The sequence below is a fragment of the Ciconia boyciana genome, chromosome 15 (genome assembly GCF_034638445.1).
Source record: "Ciconia boyciana chromosome 15, ASM3463844v1, whole genome shotgun sequence".
Lineage (NCBI taxonomy): Eukaryota > Metazoa > Chordata > Aves > Ciconiiformes > Ciconiidae > Ciconia > Ciconia boyciana.
The window spans coordinates 16,394,835-16,414,521 of NC_132948.1; the positions used below are offsets into that span (position 1 = coordinate 16,394,835).

Below are 19,687 nucleotides of genomic sequence, written 5' to 3' on the forward strand. Positions count from 1 at the left end.
CATTTCCAGACTGATCTGGCAGAGCTGAAGAATTAATTTCTGCGTAGCAGCCCCCAGTAAAGTTTCCTAGAGAACATGGATAAAACCAGCAAATACTAGTCAAGGTAAACTGAGCAGCTCTACAAGAATTAAATAGCCCTCATTTGTGTTGTAACAGTCACTAATTCAGGCTGAAACAGAAACATCTGCCTCATCACCACTGTTATTTCATTACTTTCTACAGTCTAGGAAATGAGCGGCCACAGATTTTACAGCACATTGTCCGCAAAGAAACATACATCGAATGGGGGTGGTTAAACGGGACATGAAGATTTGTTATCCCTTGCTCAAACAACTGAGGTGGATAATGCTTCTGTGTCATGAACCCCATCAATGACATCTAAGTTTAGCTTCATGTAGCTTTAAATTAAAGTTTTACATTCATTTCCATGGGCTTATTGATTACTTCTTGCTCAAACCCACCAGCAACAGAGACTGCAGATGACTGGTATCACAGAGCAGAAGGCTGGCTACGAGCCCCATGCTGAACACATGGTCTACTGGAGATCTGCTACATGAAAGAGAAAACATCCATGAGTAAGATAGCACAGCCAACAAGAATCAGCGACGTCTGGATTTCACCTCCTGCTAATCAAAAGGAGACAGTAAAGCCAATGGTGGGCAGCAGCAAGGAGAAGCAATAGTGATGTCCGCTCCTGTTCTCAGCTGCGGCTGGAATGTGCTCCGATCTACAGGAAGGCGGCAGCCTTTGTTAGGGAGAACCAAAGGTGCCTACAAGACACTGGAGTGATTTTGTTCAGCTCTGTGTTATCAGCGAAGAGTAGCTGTAGTTGCCTTTGGATTGTGGAGTTACTGGATGATGGATTCCCACAGTTGCTTTACATAATCATGGCAGAACAGCAGCAGTTAGCTGTTGGTTGTGCTCCCTGGTGAGCTAAGTGAATCACAGGCTAGGAAACTGCTGCTAAACCTAGTCAAGCAAATCTCCAACCTACACTTTTCTGAGAATTTGCTACCTTTCCAGAGATTATTACAAGTGAATTTTCACCCCTGGAATTCTTACTGTTAAAAAAACCAAACCCCAACCAACAAAACATTTAGAACCATGAAATGGAAGACATTTTCCAGAGATTTGAGGTTTGATCTCAAGTAGATTCAAGTATGCCCACAGCATCTTGAGCAGAATCTACCTGATGATTGATTATAGTTATCCTGAATTTTTTATTTCAAGAAATACCTTACCTGCTTCCCTCTGCTGCAGCATCCTAGGCTCTTACTAGATTTTTATTTCTCTTCACTAGGATAAATACAATAGCGTTTAGACAAACTGCCTAAAAGACTGCATCTCTCAGATCCCCAAGACTGTTAAAGCTTGCTTTTTGTCGAGTCTCTGATCTCTGTCCTGCTCTCCTTACATCTCCCCCTTCTTGAGGATACAAACACCAGCACTTCAGAAACAATCACACAGATTTGCTTAGCTTCCAAGCCATACCTATATTTTGAAAGTTACCATCCTTCTCAAAACTTCCTCTATGTTCTGTAGTAAATTAACCCTGACATACTCCAAGAATTCACCGTCCATCCTTCCACTTCAGCGGCTAAAGACCACTTCTGTAACAAGTATGCAAGTAAACAACAAATTGTCACGATCTCTGCTGCAACAGGGTCTTTCAGATCATTATCCCATTACTGTAAGACACCAGTAGTACGCCAAACTTAACCTGCATTATTACTGTTGTTAGCTGGTAAAAAGAATGAAAGAAAACTTGGATCACATCAATGAATTAGAGGTACGCAGTCCGTTCCTAAGATGGTTTTAGTGGCATCATCTTTTCAAGTAAGCATGCTCTGTGATCCCAAGGATTGTTTCCTTCTAGTGCTTCCACTGGTCTCTCTTCCCAGAAAGGCCCTATGGAAGAAGGTAAGATTTGGTGACAGGGTAGCCACTCAAAGATGTGCAGTATGACCACTGCAGATCCAGCTACTTGAAGTATTAGAATGAAAAATACACCTAAGAAAAGAAACAAACAACACTTCGAATCACTATACTTTATTAATACTTCAGAAACATCAGATCCTACAGTGGAGAGTTCTTCTCCCCCACCTGTTTCCAATCACTGCTTCGAAACAACTTCTTGCAATATGCAAATAGATACATGAGGCACTGTGTGAATACAAAAGTGACAAAAAAACCCAACAATTAAACCTCATGCGATACATACATATATATAAAAAATATGGTAATGTAGTATAATACACACAAACACTATTAGAACAATTCATGTAAATGAATGTACAATATGCATAGCATTTAATGATCAATGACAACAGGTTTCTGACCTGTGCACAAAACCAGTCAGCTTAAATAAGAGTTTTAAGATAAGCCACAGCTTATAAAACCTGCTGTACTGCAGCTTTTCTGCTCAGGGTCACAAGTGCAGATTAGCATACAAAATAAATAAGGACTACGATTCTACAATACTTGGCTAACAGCTCCTATTTCAGAGTCACTGGCCCTCTTACTTTCATTCAAGGTTCATTAGCCAACATAGTGGCAAGAAATGTGCCTAAAGCAACAGTTCTGCTCTTGTACTATTTTAATACTGATACGAACGCATATTTTTAAGTCAGCAGGAGTAGTTACAGAGGTCTAACTTACCACTAAACAAGCACAGGACTGAAGTTACCGTACAGAGCAGACACTGAAGAATTACACTGAGAGGCTGAGTAGCCATGTGGTACGCTGCAGTTACCTACCTGTCTGCTCGGTCAACTAGGGCAAGAAAGAGAGAGAACTGAAGAGGTGAAGCAAGTCAGAAAGCTTTTTTCCCCACTCTGAACAGTGCAAATGTTTGGAAGCACAAACAATCTGCAGGAACAAGGAAATACAGAGACAAGAATATTTCTGAAGTCCTGTATTCAGGATGAGAGCTACTGTTACCTGAAATAAGCTTAAGTATTCCTATGGAATAACATGCGAATATCAGGATTTTCTGCTTACACATCCAATACTGGTCAATCCTAGAGACACAACAGTTGTTGTAGTCTCTCATCTTCCTAGCTGACATGGTACTTTCTACACTCTTGGTGTTGCAGGCCTCCAAAGATCGGACCACATTCACTATGAACACAGATGAAATTAAAATTACAAAGTGGCAACTAAACTGACTTAACAGCCAATGGAGTTTACAGTCTAAGCAGCAGCATTTTAGGGAGGGGGGCTGACAATGTAAAAGGACATAAAAGATAGAAGAAAAAGAAAATTGTGAAGAGAATAAGGAGGAGACAGAGCAGGACTGACTTTCAGAAGAGGAAGTTAAAAGTAGTTAAAGTAGTTAAGTAACGTAGAAGTACTTAACGTTAAAACTTTATACTGGCCTTTTTTTTGGCCAGGATAAAGTTTTAAGCCCCAACAAAACAAACATCTTGCCATTATTAAACACACTGAAAGAAAAAAAAAAAGAAACAAAGAGAAGAAAAAAAGAAAGTGGCACTAATCATCTAGTATTAAGCAGAATGCCTTTTAACAAAGTTAGAAAGGGCAACATGAAAAAGAGAAAGTCATAGTATTTAATTGCCCTGAGAAGGTCCCCATAGGATCTCTCTAGTTTCCTAGCTATTATCTCTTTATCCTTAGACATCCAAAAGGAACCATCATTCCTTAGACAAAAGGATAAATACTTCCTGCAGGGAGTGATGGTCACACCCTCCAGCTCCATTTGCTAAAGTGACAAACCTTCCACATGCCTCATGTATTGCCACACAAAGGATGATAAACTTCAAGAAGTGATCCGCTAGATCAGGAAAGACTGATGAAGTTCTTGTGCATGGAAATCCAGAACCATTTAATCATTAGTAAGTTCAGTACTTGCTATATTAATATCTCCTGGAAATTGCTAATCGGGCTTAATAGTTGAGAGAAAATTCAGTAATCATAATCTAACTAGTCACAAAGCCCAGATGCATTCGGCTCCTTAGAAAGTTAAATACATCTTCTCTCTTCAGAGTAAAAAGCACATATCAACAACAAGACATGAAACCCCGACTGAGAGGAGTTTGTTAACAAAATAAAGCAGACGTTACAAAGCAGCCAAATTCATTTGCTTAAAACAGTGGTTTTAAGCTGACAGTGCACTGCCAACTCTTCTAGGTTGCTTTTTTTTTATTCCATTGTTTGCATTCCAAGAAGCTTGAAAACATTTCTTTTCCTATTGATTTTGTCCTCTTCTGTTTGACAAAAGCTGCATCTTGCTAAATTTTCTGTGCTGCCAACACAGCTGTCTTTTGTTTATTTTTGTGTGCAGCAGCAGCAGCACGCACAGCTTGGAAAACACGTTAAACTAGCAACATTGAACAGCTCGTGGGGAAGGCTTGTGAGCGTTCAGGCTCTGATGGGTGACGCCAAAATAAAGGTTTAGGCGATTCTCAGTAAGATTTTGGTTTCCTGTTCTGTTCAGAGATAAGGTCATCATGAGAACCTACCAGTTCATTTTAAGGTAGTATTTCAGGACGTGGCTATGACAGATGTCATAGACAGTTGTTCAGTCCAGTCACTTCCTTATGTCTCCATTTGATTACTTTTCAGGTGACTTGACTGATATCAATAGAAATAAATTTATCTAAAGTAAAATCCAATAAATATATTAAAACCAACAAAAACATATGTAGAAAGTGGCTGGCTTAGCTCTTAGAGCTGTCAACGCTGCAAAACAAATACTCAGTAGGGCTGGCTGTTTTAGTGGCTCGGTTTAGGAACGCAGGGAGGACTAGCCTCTTGGGTTTGGTGCTGTCAGTTTTAAAAGTTATGACTAGCTTGGCAGAAAGCCCATTGCTTTCCAGCACAACTATTCAAATGCAATCAGACCTGCTATAACCATGTGTTTACAGAGAATACATAACTTAGCGTAGATTGGGAAGTTCTGCACTCATTTGAAAGCTCATTCTTCTCCCTCTCCAACCCTTCCTGAACAACATTTTGTCCAGCAGGAATTGTTTGCTCCTCAGAAAGGGGGAATGGACCATTACTTCCTAGCAGGATCTTGTCTGACGGCACAGGCCCAATTGTAAAAGAGGCAGTAATAGAACTAAGCAGGGAAATTTAATTCAGGCTTAACTAGAGCTAAATTATATATGAATCATCTGCAATCTGCTCTGTTGTGGCTAACATCCCCCCACTTTCTCCCTAAAGCATTTGCTTGATACTTCAGTACTATAAGAACAGAAATAGACCATGTCGGGTGCTGTGCGTTAAGCACCTGCATCCACAAGAATACAAGTAATTTAACCAACAGAGTCTCACTTACACAAAGAGGGGAGCTGCAATCTTAATTTAGACTTTAAGCAGCTCAACCAACTGTCTATGCCCTTTACAGACTGAGGGTATTTGCTGGTTACCTTTTCTGCAACGCCATTTAGAAATACCTATGTTTCTCAGCCACTTGTTTTGGAAGCACCTTTTTGTTAGTTTTTAGAGGATTGCCTGGGAGGGAAGGTTCAACCCCAAAGAGCTGCTTTAAGCTATCAGCTGAAAATGGGTTTTCCAGTGCAGACAGCCAACTTATCTCCAGAATTCAGAAAGCAAGAGAAGCACTTCTCCCAACATCCAACAAAAAAATGGAAATTTTAGTGGCTTTTCATGACAGAAAGCTAATAGCACTGGAAATGCTTTTAAAAAGAGCAGTATCTCATCTGACTTTGAATTCAGATAAGTGTCTATTAAACGCTGTTAAAGTCATCACTGTGATTAACACTATTCAACTGCCAACTCTGCTGTAACCACTCGGTGCCCAATTACTCATCTCATGAGAGCTCACCAGCCGTATCGATTCATTAACACACTTCACGGCATTTACTCATGGCAGCAGTTGCACAGTGACCAGTAACTGCACATACTGAATGCTCCCTCTTAGCACTACCTTACACATAAGGATGTTTAGAAAAATCCATTTAGGAGCATTAGCTTCCAAGACAGTGTTGAAGGGGTCACAGTAAGTCACTTCAGATGCTTTTACTGTGGTTCCTTCCTTGGCTGTTTGAAGACAGAGTTACCACATCGGAGTTTTGCCTTTTTAATGGGTGTGTTTCTAAAGCCTTCAAGCACTGGTATTTCACTCTAAAGAACTGACATTTGTAGCTCTATTTTCCAGCCCACTTCCTTTTTAAAATAGGCATTAATAATACTTAAATGCATTCCTGTCTCTCTCTTTCACTCCTCCATCACTCAGAGGGTGGATTTTACTTAATCTCCCTCTGTTCTAAAAATTTTCCTGCATTTCTATCCTCTGTATTCTCAAAAAACCCCCAAAACTAACCCCCCAACAAATGTAATTTGTAAAATTGTAATCTTGTCTATGTCAGACCCAGAAGACTTCACTGTCTCAGGTATGTTTCTTTGTAGGAGAGGGAGGGGTAGGGAAGGGAAGGGAAGGGAAAGAAAGGTAGAAGTATGAATTACCCATAAGCAAAAGAGGTGTTGGATACCCACTAAGCAGAATGACTAAAGCTGGTTTTCAATCAAGCACAACATAAGAATTTAACCGTGCTCTGTTTTAAAAATGCAGGCTCCTTTAAGGAGCAATTTTTCTGATGCTGGGTGCTAAAATGCAGCAGCAGACATTCACTTGGCATCTAGTAAAATATGAAAATACTTTCATTTTCCATTGAATATTTGTCTTGAATCCTTCAGCTAACTTCTACAGCTTCAAAGATTTTGGCTAGACTCAAGAATTGTTTTTGTTGCAGGCCCATCAGAAAGACAACAAGTAAACAGGCAAATTAGTCAATTTGTCATGAGCCGATTTCACATTGGTGGACAAGTGTTAGTATACTGTAGATGACACTGGGAAGGCCCAGAGAGGCGAGAGCATTCTATCACCAAAACTGCATATTATTTTTAACCAAAGGAGGGAAGGAAAACAGAACAGAACAGCCAACACCAGAAATCCAAGAAGTTTTAAGAAGAAAGATAAGAAAAGCTAAGGTAGCAGATTAGTACTGTAAATTCAAAACATAGCACCATTCCATATTTTGGACTATTTAGTTCAACTTCATACCTTCTGCTAGAACTCCTCCTCTCTCCTCACCACCCATACTAGTGACGCTTCTTGTAACAGTATTTTGCATTATAGCTGGTGGCTTCCAAAAGTGGTATCAAAGTCACAAGTGAAACAAAAATTGGAGGTTGCCTTGCCATCCCAAGGAAAAGACCATCCTGATGCCATTTTCAATAGAATTTTAAAAGTGCACTTCCAAAATCCATACTTGCATCCTGTGTCATACTTTCATCACTGATTTAACATCAAATTGAAATGTTGGTTTTTCAGTTTAAAAAAAAAAGAGAGAAATTTATATAGGTTTTGATCAGGCTGTCAAGAACGGGTAAGACATCTCCAAAACCAATCTTCCCCCCAAATGGTATTTGTAATTTTACTGTAGATGACACATTAAGACTTATTTATTCCACTGATAGGATACAAACTGCCATTTCTGACCCAGTTACAACTCCTATAGACCTGAGAAGACTTTTTAAAGCTAGTAAGAAGTCTCTGAAAATTAGAGAAATATTTTTTATCCCTGCTGAAATCTGTATGGGTTCCCAAAGACTATTCCTATCCACTTACATCTCAAAGAAATGAGGCACTAGGTCATCCAGAATGAAAACATCTATATAAGGGAACAGCTTCTCAGAATGCAGTTTCTTCCCTAGAGATTAACTTGAGAATTAAATTTTTTTATTACCACAGACAGCTTTCTAAAGGGCCATTTCACTTAGCTCCCATAAAAAAAAACCCTATCAAATTTGAAACAAAAAAGGATATTCTCACATAGCTGTAAGTATCCATTGAAAGACTTAAGACTTTGATTCCTCTGTAATGCAAATCTGCCCCAAAAAGCTTGAAATAAAAGGATTGTTACAAAGAATTTGGCTTGTTCAGTTCCCTCCATGTTTCAGCAGATTTGGCAAACTTCAGAAACTAAACCATACTATGAACTTACCAACATTTCACACCTCCCTTCGTGAATACAATAGCTTCCCCCTCTCCTGATAAACCTCAGATAGCAGTCAAATCAAACACTTCTGTATGATTCTTACTATATTAATAATGAGAACTGTTTCCAAGACACCAAGAGGCACTAGTGGTCATCAGAATTTAGCATGACACTGAATATCTGGGTTAGAAATCAGAAATAGGAGATGGTAAATCCAAAGGGATTACTACGCAAGTCTAAAGGCTTCCTTAACTGAAGTAGGTTCACTACAAAAATTAACACCTACCCTACCAGTTGCCATCAGAGAAAGCCTTCCCCACATATTTTAGGACAGCAAAATGTAGGATGGAAACGTGCTCGCAACCTTCTCAGAGGAAAAGCTCCTGTTGTTGCATAGCAAAACAAGGAAGTCACCGTCTGAGTTGCTGTGTAATGAGATGGTAGCTGACTGAGGAGTTTCGATGTTAAACTATACGATCGTCCACAGTAATCCAGCAGAAAACTCAAGTCGCTTGGGTAACTGCATTGCCCCACACTAGCTAATGATTCAGAGACACTATGGACATAAACAGTGCTGCTCTGTTCTTCCTCTTAGCCACCTCAACTCTTCTACCTAAATTTCCTCCCTAAGCAACATCAATGTTCAACACGTTTTAATCGACAGGACTGACATATTGCAATGCCATGCGCTTCTAAATTAGGCATACAATCTTGCTGCCAGATGTAAAGCACTTCTTGTTTAGATACAGAAATTACTAACACATTTACCATTGAGCCTCCAGATCTTGTTGAGTCCTGCTAGCAAGGCAAGACAAAACACAACCAGAGGCTCTAGCAGGTAATGGATATAACAGTCGCACAGTAACATACACGTTCGTTAAGATTCTTCCATCCTCACCTTAGCTTCACATCTCCTTAAAAGTTATTTAGACCCAAAAAGTTCATGAAGTATGGCCAAATTAACCATCTATTAATCAAAAACTGTTACTAAACGCTTTCTAGTTTGTGTTACTAACTTTTGTGTGAAGGTCAGAAGTGTATTTGCTTTTAAATGAAAGTCCTGATGACTCATTGTTACTTTATGATTAACTAACTAGAGCTTTTTGCATGGGGCAGGGGGTAAGTTACAGTAAGTATTGTGAAGCTTTTACTACAAGCCACAAGATTTGGCAACAATGAAAGAGATGTTTTTCTTGAAACCTAGTTCCCACTAAAATAATTCACAAAAATGAAACATTTAAGTGCATTAAACATTAGTATTAATGAAATAAAAAAAAGTCACATTTTAAAAACACTATAAACTGGCTCATCAGAATATGGTAGGAAGCCAGCAATCCTTGGGTGAAATATTTAAGGCACTTGAGGGTAGTCAGTTTTTAAAACCAGGTAATAAAGACACAGCCACTTTAAAATTCTAATTTAAATAAAAACTACAACAAAATAAAGTAACACTGCAAAAAAAATTCCTCCAACTGTAAAGTTCAGTAAACACACACGTAGAATAAAAATAAAATTCTCATTTGTTATAGTACACAAAAAAGTGGCAGAAAGAGAGCATATTTAACTGCTAGAGCATACATACTGTAAAGATCTCTCCAATACAACAGTAAAGGTCCTTTCTCTTCAGGTTGCCAAATAGCCAATAAAGCGTGTTTGTTAGGGAGAAATAATCCAGTGCAGTTAAATATTGGATTCCAGTTTATAAACCAGACATCCCAGAAAGCAGCTGATTTTGTATCACTTTGCCTGGGATACTTCTAGTTAGCTTTCTTGCTCTTTTTCTGGAGCATTCAGTTTCATTTTCTCCTCTCCATACACACAAAATTAAATGTCTCTGTTTGAATAAAGAGGCCGCATCATTTTTGTAATATCATCTTTGGTACAAAACAAAAGCAACTTACACAGCATAATGGTGTCACCCAGTCTCTTGCACACCAAGCCTGTTCCTACAGACCATACACAGTAACAAGCTTCTCTGTGATGGTGACAGCTTCTCTCCTCGCAATCTCCAAAGTAACATCACTATTAAATACAACATACAGCATTCTTTTTAAGCGCCAAGTTAAATTTTCACTCAGAATTCACAAATGGGCATTCTCACCCATTAGCTTATACATATTACAGTTTCTTACCACTTCCAGGGCAGAGGGATATGACCAGCAGCCCTGGGACACACTTTAGAAGTCTGCTCCGAGAGACGAAATAGCTGTACAAATCTCCACGTCTGCTCGGTGTTTTTTGAAGGGAGGGGGAAGGAAGGAAAAGACAAATGGGAACTCAGTAAAAGGAGTCTTGCCTTTCTGCTAAATGTTTGTCCATTTGTCATGTTTTTCCTGACACGTTTTGCCTATTGTATTAGAGGCTTCTTCAGTGGAAAGCAGTTCCTTACGTGAACTTATGAATGTTCTGGATTAAGCAGATTTTGTCACTGTGTGGCTGCTGCCCCACAGCTGAGGAAATTAAAGGGTGAGCTCCGAGCATCATCACCAGCCCCAAGGCTCTTAGGGTCTCTGAGACAGTCTGCCAAGATGTCCTTAGGATCCCTCAAGAACACCACTAGAACAGTGATGTTATCACTGGATCCATTTTCCTTCGCAGCAGACACCAGCCTTTCTGCTGCTTTAAGGCCCACTCCTTTGGTTTGCATTAAATGATCTAGGACCAAGTCTACAACCTCATATGGCTTGATAGCATCAAAGAATCCATCGCAGGCTAGGAGCAAGTAATCTTCAGAACCAGTCAGCTCAAATGAATTCCCATCTGCATCACCAGAGATGTAGGGTTTCTGACATATGTCACCTAAGACAAACAGTCAAAACAAAGGCTTTATTACTTCAAATGTAAACAGTTACTTCTTCACCCACCAATTGCTTTTACCATCCTCAAGGACAGCTAGATCATATTCCAGAGGTACCTGATGCAGGACAAGAGGAGTGAAAACCTATGGAATAAGCATGGAAGGCCTTTCTTTCTTTAAGAACACTTGGAACCTACCTAAATCCAGTGTGTTTCTAAGGAGTTACTCTAATTCATCATGCTTTCCTAATTTAGCAGGGAAACTAAGGAAATTCTTTCCAAGTTTTTTCTCTCTGAAATATATTTGTGCAAGGAGATGGTCAGGCCTTAATTTTACAGGTGTGCCTCTTCTACAGCCTTCAGAATGCTATGAAAATAAGATTTTTTAGCTATCCAGATATACAGCACAATGCCGTAAGAATCTGCTCATTGTGTTTAGTTCACCAATTTCATATGGACATATTTATTAAACATGGGTTGCTATTGATCCAAATAGTATTATACAAATTTATACTAATTTGCTTCCACTCATACATTACAGTTATCTACTGTACTTGCCCAGGGTCTTTTCTGTTTTCACCCTAATTGGTGAGTAGCAAAGTAAGCTCGTTTAAGAAGATTCTGGAATACTACAATTAAAATGCCCTAAATTGCTGGATATGTGTGATTTGAAGGAGGATGCAGCAATCTCACTTAAGAACTGCAGTCAGGATAAAGATATATTAAAGCGGACAAAAAAACCCCACAAAGCATACATTCAGACACATAAAGAAGGCTAGATGAACACTTATTACTTCCTCCACTTTTACAAATTAAATACCCTACGTTTGTTAAGCTACTGTAGAACATCACAGTTTCAAAGACATTTACAAGAAGCAAAAGACTTAGAAGTAGAAATGAATTAGGATTGTCATGGCTAGTATGTAAAATAGAACAATATTCTATGCTTATGGTGTAAACCAAGATTATATAGCTGCAAGCTATGTAAGGTATATAGCTACAAGCTAGCCTTATGGCAAAGACAGTAAGAGTGGTTTACTATTTGGTCGATGCTGAGCCAAACGTCATTTGCAGTATACATACAGTCTCAGGTGGTGTGTTTTAGCCAAATTTAATCTGAACTATACTAATTCTGATGGTTTATCTTACCAATTGCTCTGGAAACAGCCAAGGTACCATTAACCCGCCAGCAGTCCATATAGGTCACACAACCACCAAGAGTCTCAATACGTGCTCTCTCATCCTGAAAAAACAGTAGAATACAATTTTTATACTGAAAGCCTACCCATGGCTTACTGACCTTGTTGTTATCCAGTCGAAGAGTCAAAAAAGACAAAACCCAAAACCAAGAGCTGCTTCAGCTTCTGTATTTATACTGTGAATATAGCAAACACACATCTCAGAATCTAGCTCGGAAACATGCACTTAAGATTACTGGAAACAACCCACCTACCTCCCAACCATACCATGGCTTGTCCACAAAAAAGCAGAATTCTTAAGTTTTTGTATCATCATGTTCTTTCCCATATGGATGAGTACCCTTTCCTGCCGCTTCTTCCCATCCCGTACAACAATTGGGTAAATATATAAATATTTGGAATAAAATACAAGATAACTAGACTACGTAACAATAGTGTTTGCATTGATACTCCTTTAACTACTCAGTTATTACAAATATTCACGCTATGAAGGCAAAGGGTCATGGGCAAATGCTACCTAAACTTGCAAGATCCCCATCAAGTTTCATGTAATAAAATACCTGGCTATTTAAAATACATAGAAAATGCAATACACTTTAAGCCAGTTAGGCTAGTAGCTTATCATTAGCTTTTGAATGACAGTATAGCATATTATGGAAGACTTGCATTATGCTAACATTTTAAATAGATATTAATCTCAAATTAATAAGTTAATTTATAACAGGCAGTTTTATATTCACACACACACAAAAAGCCTGTGAAAGTCTTTACTACAAATTTTGAAAAGACAGTCTGAGCAGGAACTGAAGTCAGGACTACCAGTACCGTCAGTACTTTCAAGGGGGCATAGTTGTAGGGATCACCTTTTCAAGACACAGGAGTGGATAGAGAAAAAGAAATTTTCAATTCTCTGAATCCTACCATACAATATATGTAATTATGTAAAGCACCAAACACTTAAGAAGGCTTGATTCCAAAAGGTTTCAAGAGATTCTGACAACACACACAAGAGAAAAAAAACAAGTCAGACTTACTTCTCTTTCTGGTTTGTGAGGTTCCATTAACGTCACAGCTTTTCCTTGCTGCACAAGCATTACCTGCGAGTCCCCTAGCCATGCTATGTGTAGCTTGTTCCCTACGATCAACGCAGATACACCTGTTGTACCACTCCGCAGCTTCTACAGAAGAAGACAGGTATGTTAGGTGACTATTCAACAAGCCCTACTCGGTTACATGGCAATATTGTAAATCTAGGTTTAATCACACTTAAATGCAGCAGAGTAGACCTGCCAACCATAATTCAGGTACCTGAAAAAAAGGTACAAGATATTAGACAGACTTGAAATAAACTATTCACATATTCTAACATGCAGATGGCTAATACTGCCTCTGTTATGTTCTTCCTTCTCTGCTCTTAATCCCAAAACTGATCTAGGAGACCAAGACCTCTGTTGTTCAAAACACAGAGACACACAGAAAAGAAAGAGGATCTGAATTCCAGTAGTATGAACATCTCACAAAGAAACACAGGTCTCCCCAATCCCTTTCACATTCTCCACTCTGCCACTAGCAACTACAGACACCTTCCTACACCTAAGTCCCCTTGTCCTTGAGTATTTAAATGAGGATGTCAACAAAGGAAGGAACCTAACTGTCCAAGATTCCCTGTAAAGATCACTGAGAGTCAGACCTCATGAAGACGCTGGTCCCTCTTTTATACCTCACTGACAGAAATGAAGACGTTAACAATGAATACTTCCACATTCAGTTACTGCTATAATAAAAGAGTTCTCATTAAACTGTATAATAAACCATCCTGCCATTATGTAGATTTGAAAAAAGAATGTTCATCATACCAACTTGATTCAAAGCTGATCAGTAAGCTTAATGAACTGAAGAGTCTGATTTAAATCATAGAATACATTTTTCATCTTACAACCACCTGTGACATTAATGGTGGGACAAGAAAGAGGAAGATAGTGACCATATTATCAGGAAGAGAGAAACCTCTTTTCCAGGTAAGAGGTAGGACAACAGAACATCTAGAGGCTGCCTAATTTAGGCAAAGAGGCAGCAGAGTGTTCTCTCAAATAATTGGTATGTCAGGATCATTTAAGCCACTTAACACTTCAATCATTCATCTTGAACTTGCAAGCACTGTCATTTTGTTTTTCCTCAAAAAAAGAAATAATTTGATCAAAGAAAACCTTTAAATGTAGCATAATTTCATAAAGAAGTCAGTAATTAAAAGAAACTGTACTGCCAGAATTTTCTGGATAATACCATGTTGTCCAACAGTTCTCAGTGCTACTTAAATACAATGGAATTAATCTCTACCCACTCACCTCCCTTTTGGCTTTGAAAAGAAACATTTCATCTGTCTTCTGGAAAGAGCATTTCAAGGCCTCAGCTGGATTCTTAACAATCTCTTCGTGTAGCCCAACATTTACATGTAAATGGGTTGCTGAATAATTGGCAGCATCCACTCCACCATGGCCATCAAATACCGCAAAGTAAGCGCGATCAGTGTCATCCTTTTGTGGGGAGGGAGAGAGGGGAAGACATATTCATGTTCAAAAACAAAATAGCTCATAGACTGGTACCAGCAAGCAAAGATCCTTTATTCTGGGCCTTCTTCCATACAATGTTGCATAGGTAAGGGCAATTTAAGTCAGTTTACCCATGTGCAAAATGGATAAAATGGGTACTCTGCAGGGGAATTCCTTTTCTTTGTTTGCTGCTAGTCATTTAATATCCTTGAAAATAATCTGGAATTGAAACAGCAGACAGCTGGTTATGTAGTCCCACTGCAGCTTCATTAATTGGCACTGGTACTTGTACAACTGCTGTTCTCCCCCCTTCTCTTCTTAATATATCAGTTACCTCAGTCACAGGAACATAACAACTCCAGCAACATAACACTGGGTGAACTCCCCATCTCCCTATATCACTTATGACATAAAACCCAAGGTCACAAGAGCCTTCTTTATCAGGGCAGTAGTTAGCCCCTAGCAATCTGAGTCAGTAAGTCCTTGCTCCAGCACAGACATGATAAATAACTTGTGGCAACAAATTCTTATCGTTTCACAGATCATCCATCACTAGGTCATGGTGTTTACAGGAACGTTGAAAAGCTAACAAACTGGCCTCCCCAATTTTGTCCAGACTTACTGACAAACCAAACAGCTGATTGAACTCTGGGAGCAGAACGTGGCGGTCCTCCATTTTCCGTCGAGTGTTACGGATGGCGTGGATGGAAACAAGCAGGAACCGCTTCAGCGGTCTCAGTGGCGGCAACTGCTTCTGCCACTCAGAGCAAACATCCCGAAGCTTGTTAAAGAAGCAGCGCTGCAACGACTCTCCATCCAGCACTGGCAGCACAAAGACAAAACAGTAAGTTGTGTGCCCCGTTTTCCTACATTACCCCTTCTTTTGGCCTGTCTTTCCTTCAAGTTTCTTTCCTTAGAGCTACATACACACATTCAGCACTCTGCCTTTACAGGCTCTGCAAGAATTACAGTAGGCTCCTGAGAATAACGTGGAGAGAAAGTTGCAATAGAAAACAGTATACCATCAAGGATAAGAGCAGCTTCTTTGCTTACTAGTTCTCTTTCAAAACAGAGGCTTATCAAGTAGGTGATTACATTACAAAAATCATAAGAAAGACCCAAAAATAAGTCTGGCATAAGTGTTGTTATTATTACGTAAGTAAAATGCAGAAGATATAGTGGTAAGAGTGCATGCCTACCAGAAAACAAAAAAAAGGAAATAATCAAGCAGGCAGAAAAGCCTTCAAGATAAGAGACTGCTGTTGTCTTGGACACAAGGGTTGAAAAAGCATTAGCCTGGCTTTGGGTCAGGTTATGTCCTATTGAACCACTTCCACTGAAACAACAAGGAAGTCTGAGAATGTTTTGCTGAGGTCAATAGCTCAACTCACAGTTGAGCTGAACAGATTAGAATTTTAAGCTGTTGTCTTTGTCTTTATAAATACACATGGTTGTAGGAGCTAGAGGGACAGAACACTTCCGCCACTTTCCTGCTTTGTCATTACAGAGCAGAACTGTAAACACCCATTGAGCATAGTGTGAAAAGCTCCAGCCAGACACCCAAATCCTTTTCTGGATAGGTCCCAAAGATCAATTAATCCAAACTTATTGCTCATCAGACTGAATGGTTTGGTGTTTGTCATTGTGTCTAGCTTTGCAATGCAGTCCCCCTCAGAATAGGTAATAATTTAAAGTTTTGTTATTTGAGTAAGAACCCTGCCTCAGTGCTGAATCGACTAACTTCAAAAAGCATTGAAAAGATCATCTATAGAGCAAAAATAATTTGCTGGTCACTACTGTGTTTCCTCAAGAACTGCAGTGCACAAACTATCTTTCCTATTTTATCCTGACTCCTGCTAACACTGCTAGCATTAAAGCTTCCTCAGAATTCCTTTTTATAACTCCTGGTTCTCAAGCATTTCTTTTTCTCGGCAACACTGGATGGCCAGCTTCAGATGCATCTCTGGGCCTGGAGAACTGAAAGCTTAAATTTAAACACAGATCTTTGATTAGCAGTCATTACATATTAACCAAAACTACTTTTGGTTTGCTTAATATGCAGGTGTGAATGGGCAAGATATAAAAACCTTTAAATATTAAGTCATCCCATATACAAATATCATTTAATAGGACAGCATCTTAGACAGCCCTGTGTACAGCTCTTAGTTTACATATTTGTAAACATCTTGACTAATACTGACCAGAAGACTTGGACACACATTGCTGTTTAAATACTAAGCTTGTGAAATCTGACACAGAATTTAGTACCTTCACACCAGAAATTCTTCTGCAGTATACCACATCAAACAGCGGTACTCACATAGGCACACGTACATACCTTGCTTTTATATAATCACTTCTCTTCCATTCCAAGAATGCTTTTTTGCCAGAGAGTTATTATTGCAATGCAGGAAGAGAGAGTCGATACTGTGCTGTAGCACAAGGAACATCCTCTTCCTAGTTGTACAGTTAAAGTGATGTAACAGAATTTACAAGATAGGAAAAACAAGTACGGTCCAAACGTGCAGAGAAATTAATGCCTTTAAAGTAGATATTCCTTGCTGAAATTAGGCAATGCAAGTACCTGAATAATAAGCAGATTTCCATAATGTTCGATAGGGGAATGGTGAATAGCAATTTGATCTAAATGACAATGGTGACAGAAGAACGAACAAATATAAAATAGGCAGCAATATATAAGATGGAAATTAAAGAAGGTTTCAACATCAGAACAGGGAAGGTTCTGGGGCATTTGTCAACAAGGAGTAGTGAGAGAGAACATAAACTAGCTCAAGATGGAACTCATCCAAGGATTTTCTGACTTTGCCTGCGCTATCTTAAAAGTAGACTCCAATCCTATATCTTCATGGCTTTTAGAGTGAAACAGCAGCATGAATTATTGTACAAGTGTCACCAGTATAACGTAACCATACAGGATTCCAGAGACATTAGATGCTTGTGACCAAGAAAATGTCCCTGTCCTATCAAGTTCTTCGTTACTCACTGTTTCTTAACATTATAATTTCTTAGCTGTTCAGATGAGGTTCACTAACTGAAGGTCTGTGGGCCCAAGACTTTCCTAAGACCCAGAACTAGAAATTATAATCCTAGGCTCACAAATACATAGCAGTTCACATCTTATGTTACTGCTACAGTTCACCTCAAAGATAGTTACATGGGAGTCAATGAAGAGTCCCCAGCAGAGCGACTGCAAGATCCTCTGATGACCAGTTTCCAGCTGCTTTGTGAAATATTTGTGCTGAAAACCTACATAATTATTATATGTGGGTTACAATATGCTGTTACTTGTTTTCCTATAAAGGCTGAGCAATAGCAAATAAAGATACACTACTGGAGCACAAAGTCACAACGCAGTAAGATACCATTCTCTCTGATGTAAGGGAGACAATAAGAAACATGCTTTGATATCACTTTATCTTACCACATGCCTTACGGTCACTGCTGCAAACACAATATAGAGCTTCTAGTTATGGAAGATCAGTACCTTGACCTCCTTCAGTTTCCCCTGCACAAAGCCATGCTCCAGCACTGCTGCCTGTACTCCTTTATTATCTTACAATTGTAGTGATCTAGTCATGCAAAACTCTCATTTGCCAGCTCCTCATCTCAGGCAGAGTCCTGCTCTAGGTGAGGTTAGTTGCAGTGAAGTCTGTATGATTGCTCACAGACAACCAGACGCAACAGAACACGGAGCGCAGAAACAGAGCGCTCTGGGGAGACTGAACTCAAAGTGACTGGAAGAGGCACCAGCAAAAATCTCTGAAGGCCTGCAGAACGTACTTGCAAGCTGGCTCTATAAGGAGGTGCTGGGGGCTCCAGCCTCAGCAGAGCGCAGCCCAGCCGCAGCTCCACCGCAGGCGGCAGAGGAGGTGAGCCACCCCCGCTGCCCCGGCCAGGGCTCGCTCTCGCCTTGGAGGCAGGTTTACTGATGTCCAGTGAACGCTGACTGCGGAATCATTTCTTCCTGCACCAGAGGAGGAGAGCCAGGGCATGTTGTTTAGACCCCAACTAAGCTGACAGGAAGCCAACACTTCCCATGCAAAGTGCTGTAAATGTGCTAAATCTCTCCAGACATATGAAGGCTACAAACATGAAGGCAAGGGATGAAATATTCAGGGTGCAGCAAGACTTAATTAAATGTGTTCCCCCTCCTGCTGTTTCAGAGTTGTAGGTGAATACTGGAATAGGCTTCTGGAAAGTGTCGTATCCTGGCCATTTCCAGAGCTCTCTTGGAGACGCATCCTCTGAGGCATGCTGAACCGACTTTCAAGTCATCCCAGGGAAATGGAATGGCGAGTATTTCCCCTTACAGGATAGACTAGTTTGCCTGAGACATCTCTCCTCCATTTTTATCTTCAACTCTGCCTGCATCCTACTCCATTTAAATTCCTGGCGCTGGGATTGAAGGTTTGGTGAAGTCTAATGTTAAACACTTCTGCATGTAAATGCAATAGGACCATCTGTTACACCAGGCACAAACCCAGTAGCCAGTCACCAAGGCCTGTTCTCTCTCCAGTTCACTCAGATAGGAGAAAATGCAGGCATCAGGCAGAAGACACATGCATCAGGTTCTTCATCCCTCAGCATCCCATCTTTATAGGGGAGGGTAGGAAGAGAAGAAATAATCAATAAAGATGGAGACTATTGAGAAACTTGCCAAGAGAAAGATCTGGAGTTTCAAGATGTTCAGGTTGTGGAGGGCCCACAATCTGGTCCCAAGAACAGACAAAAGCAAGATGGATTATATGGATGAATTTAAGGTGTCATTGTGGCTGCACAATAGCAGCTGTGATGATGCCAATGTCAAAACATAGAAGTAATTAGCTAAGGTCAGTCTACCAAAGAGAAAAGGGCACTTCAAAAATGTAAGAGGTTATCAACTTAAGATAGGAACTGAACCAGTTCAATTTAAGTGAAATTATCCAATGAGGAAAAGAAAAGTTCTTAACTAGTTCAGTTCAGGAAGCACAAGGGACACAGTCATTAATTCTTTTTGGGAAGAGAAACTCTCTTACCTTTCCAGAAAGCCAACCCACACTATCAGTCCGGGGCTCCAGACACTGCGTTTGCATCTTGCCCACAAAACTAGCATAGCTACCTTTCATCCCACAGGTACCCAGCAGGAGCAAATAA

General features: G+C 39.8%; 1 protein-coding gene across 13 annotated transcripts in view; it reads right to left on the reverse strand.

Moving 5' to 3' along the window:
- Positions 1-2,034: 2,034 nt before the first annotated feature.
- PPM1F (protein phosphatase, Mg2+/Mn2+ dependent 1F) overlaps positions 2,035-19,687 on the reverse strand; it is a 28,876-nt gene continuing 11,223 nt past the window's right edge. The window contains exons 3-10 of one of the 13 annotated variants that reach the window (XM_072880583.1): positions 15,156-15,355; positions 14,330-14,518; positions 13,019-13,162; positions 11,935-12,028; positions 10,664-10,788; positions 10,122-10,213; positions 9,891-10,011; positions 2,035-2,164 (exon numbers count right to left, since the gene is read on the reverse strand). In XM_072880583.1, the coding sequence (XP_072736684.1) occupies positions 9,936-10,011; positions 10,122-10,213; positions 10,664-10,788; positions 11,935-12,028; positions 13,019-13,162; positions 14,330-14,518; positions 15,156-15,355 (920 nt within the window). In that variant the 3' untranslated portion in view covers positions 2,035-2,164; positions 9,891-9,935. Of the gene's footprint in view, positions 10,789-11,934; positions 12,029-13,018; positions 13,163-14,329; positions 14,519-15,155; positions 15,356-19,687 lie in introns of all 13 variants that reach the window. The other 12 variants (XM_072880582.1, XM_072880581.1, XM_072880579.1 and 9 more) reach the window with 12 other exon arrangements.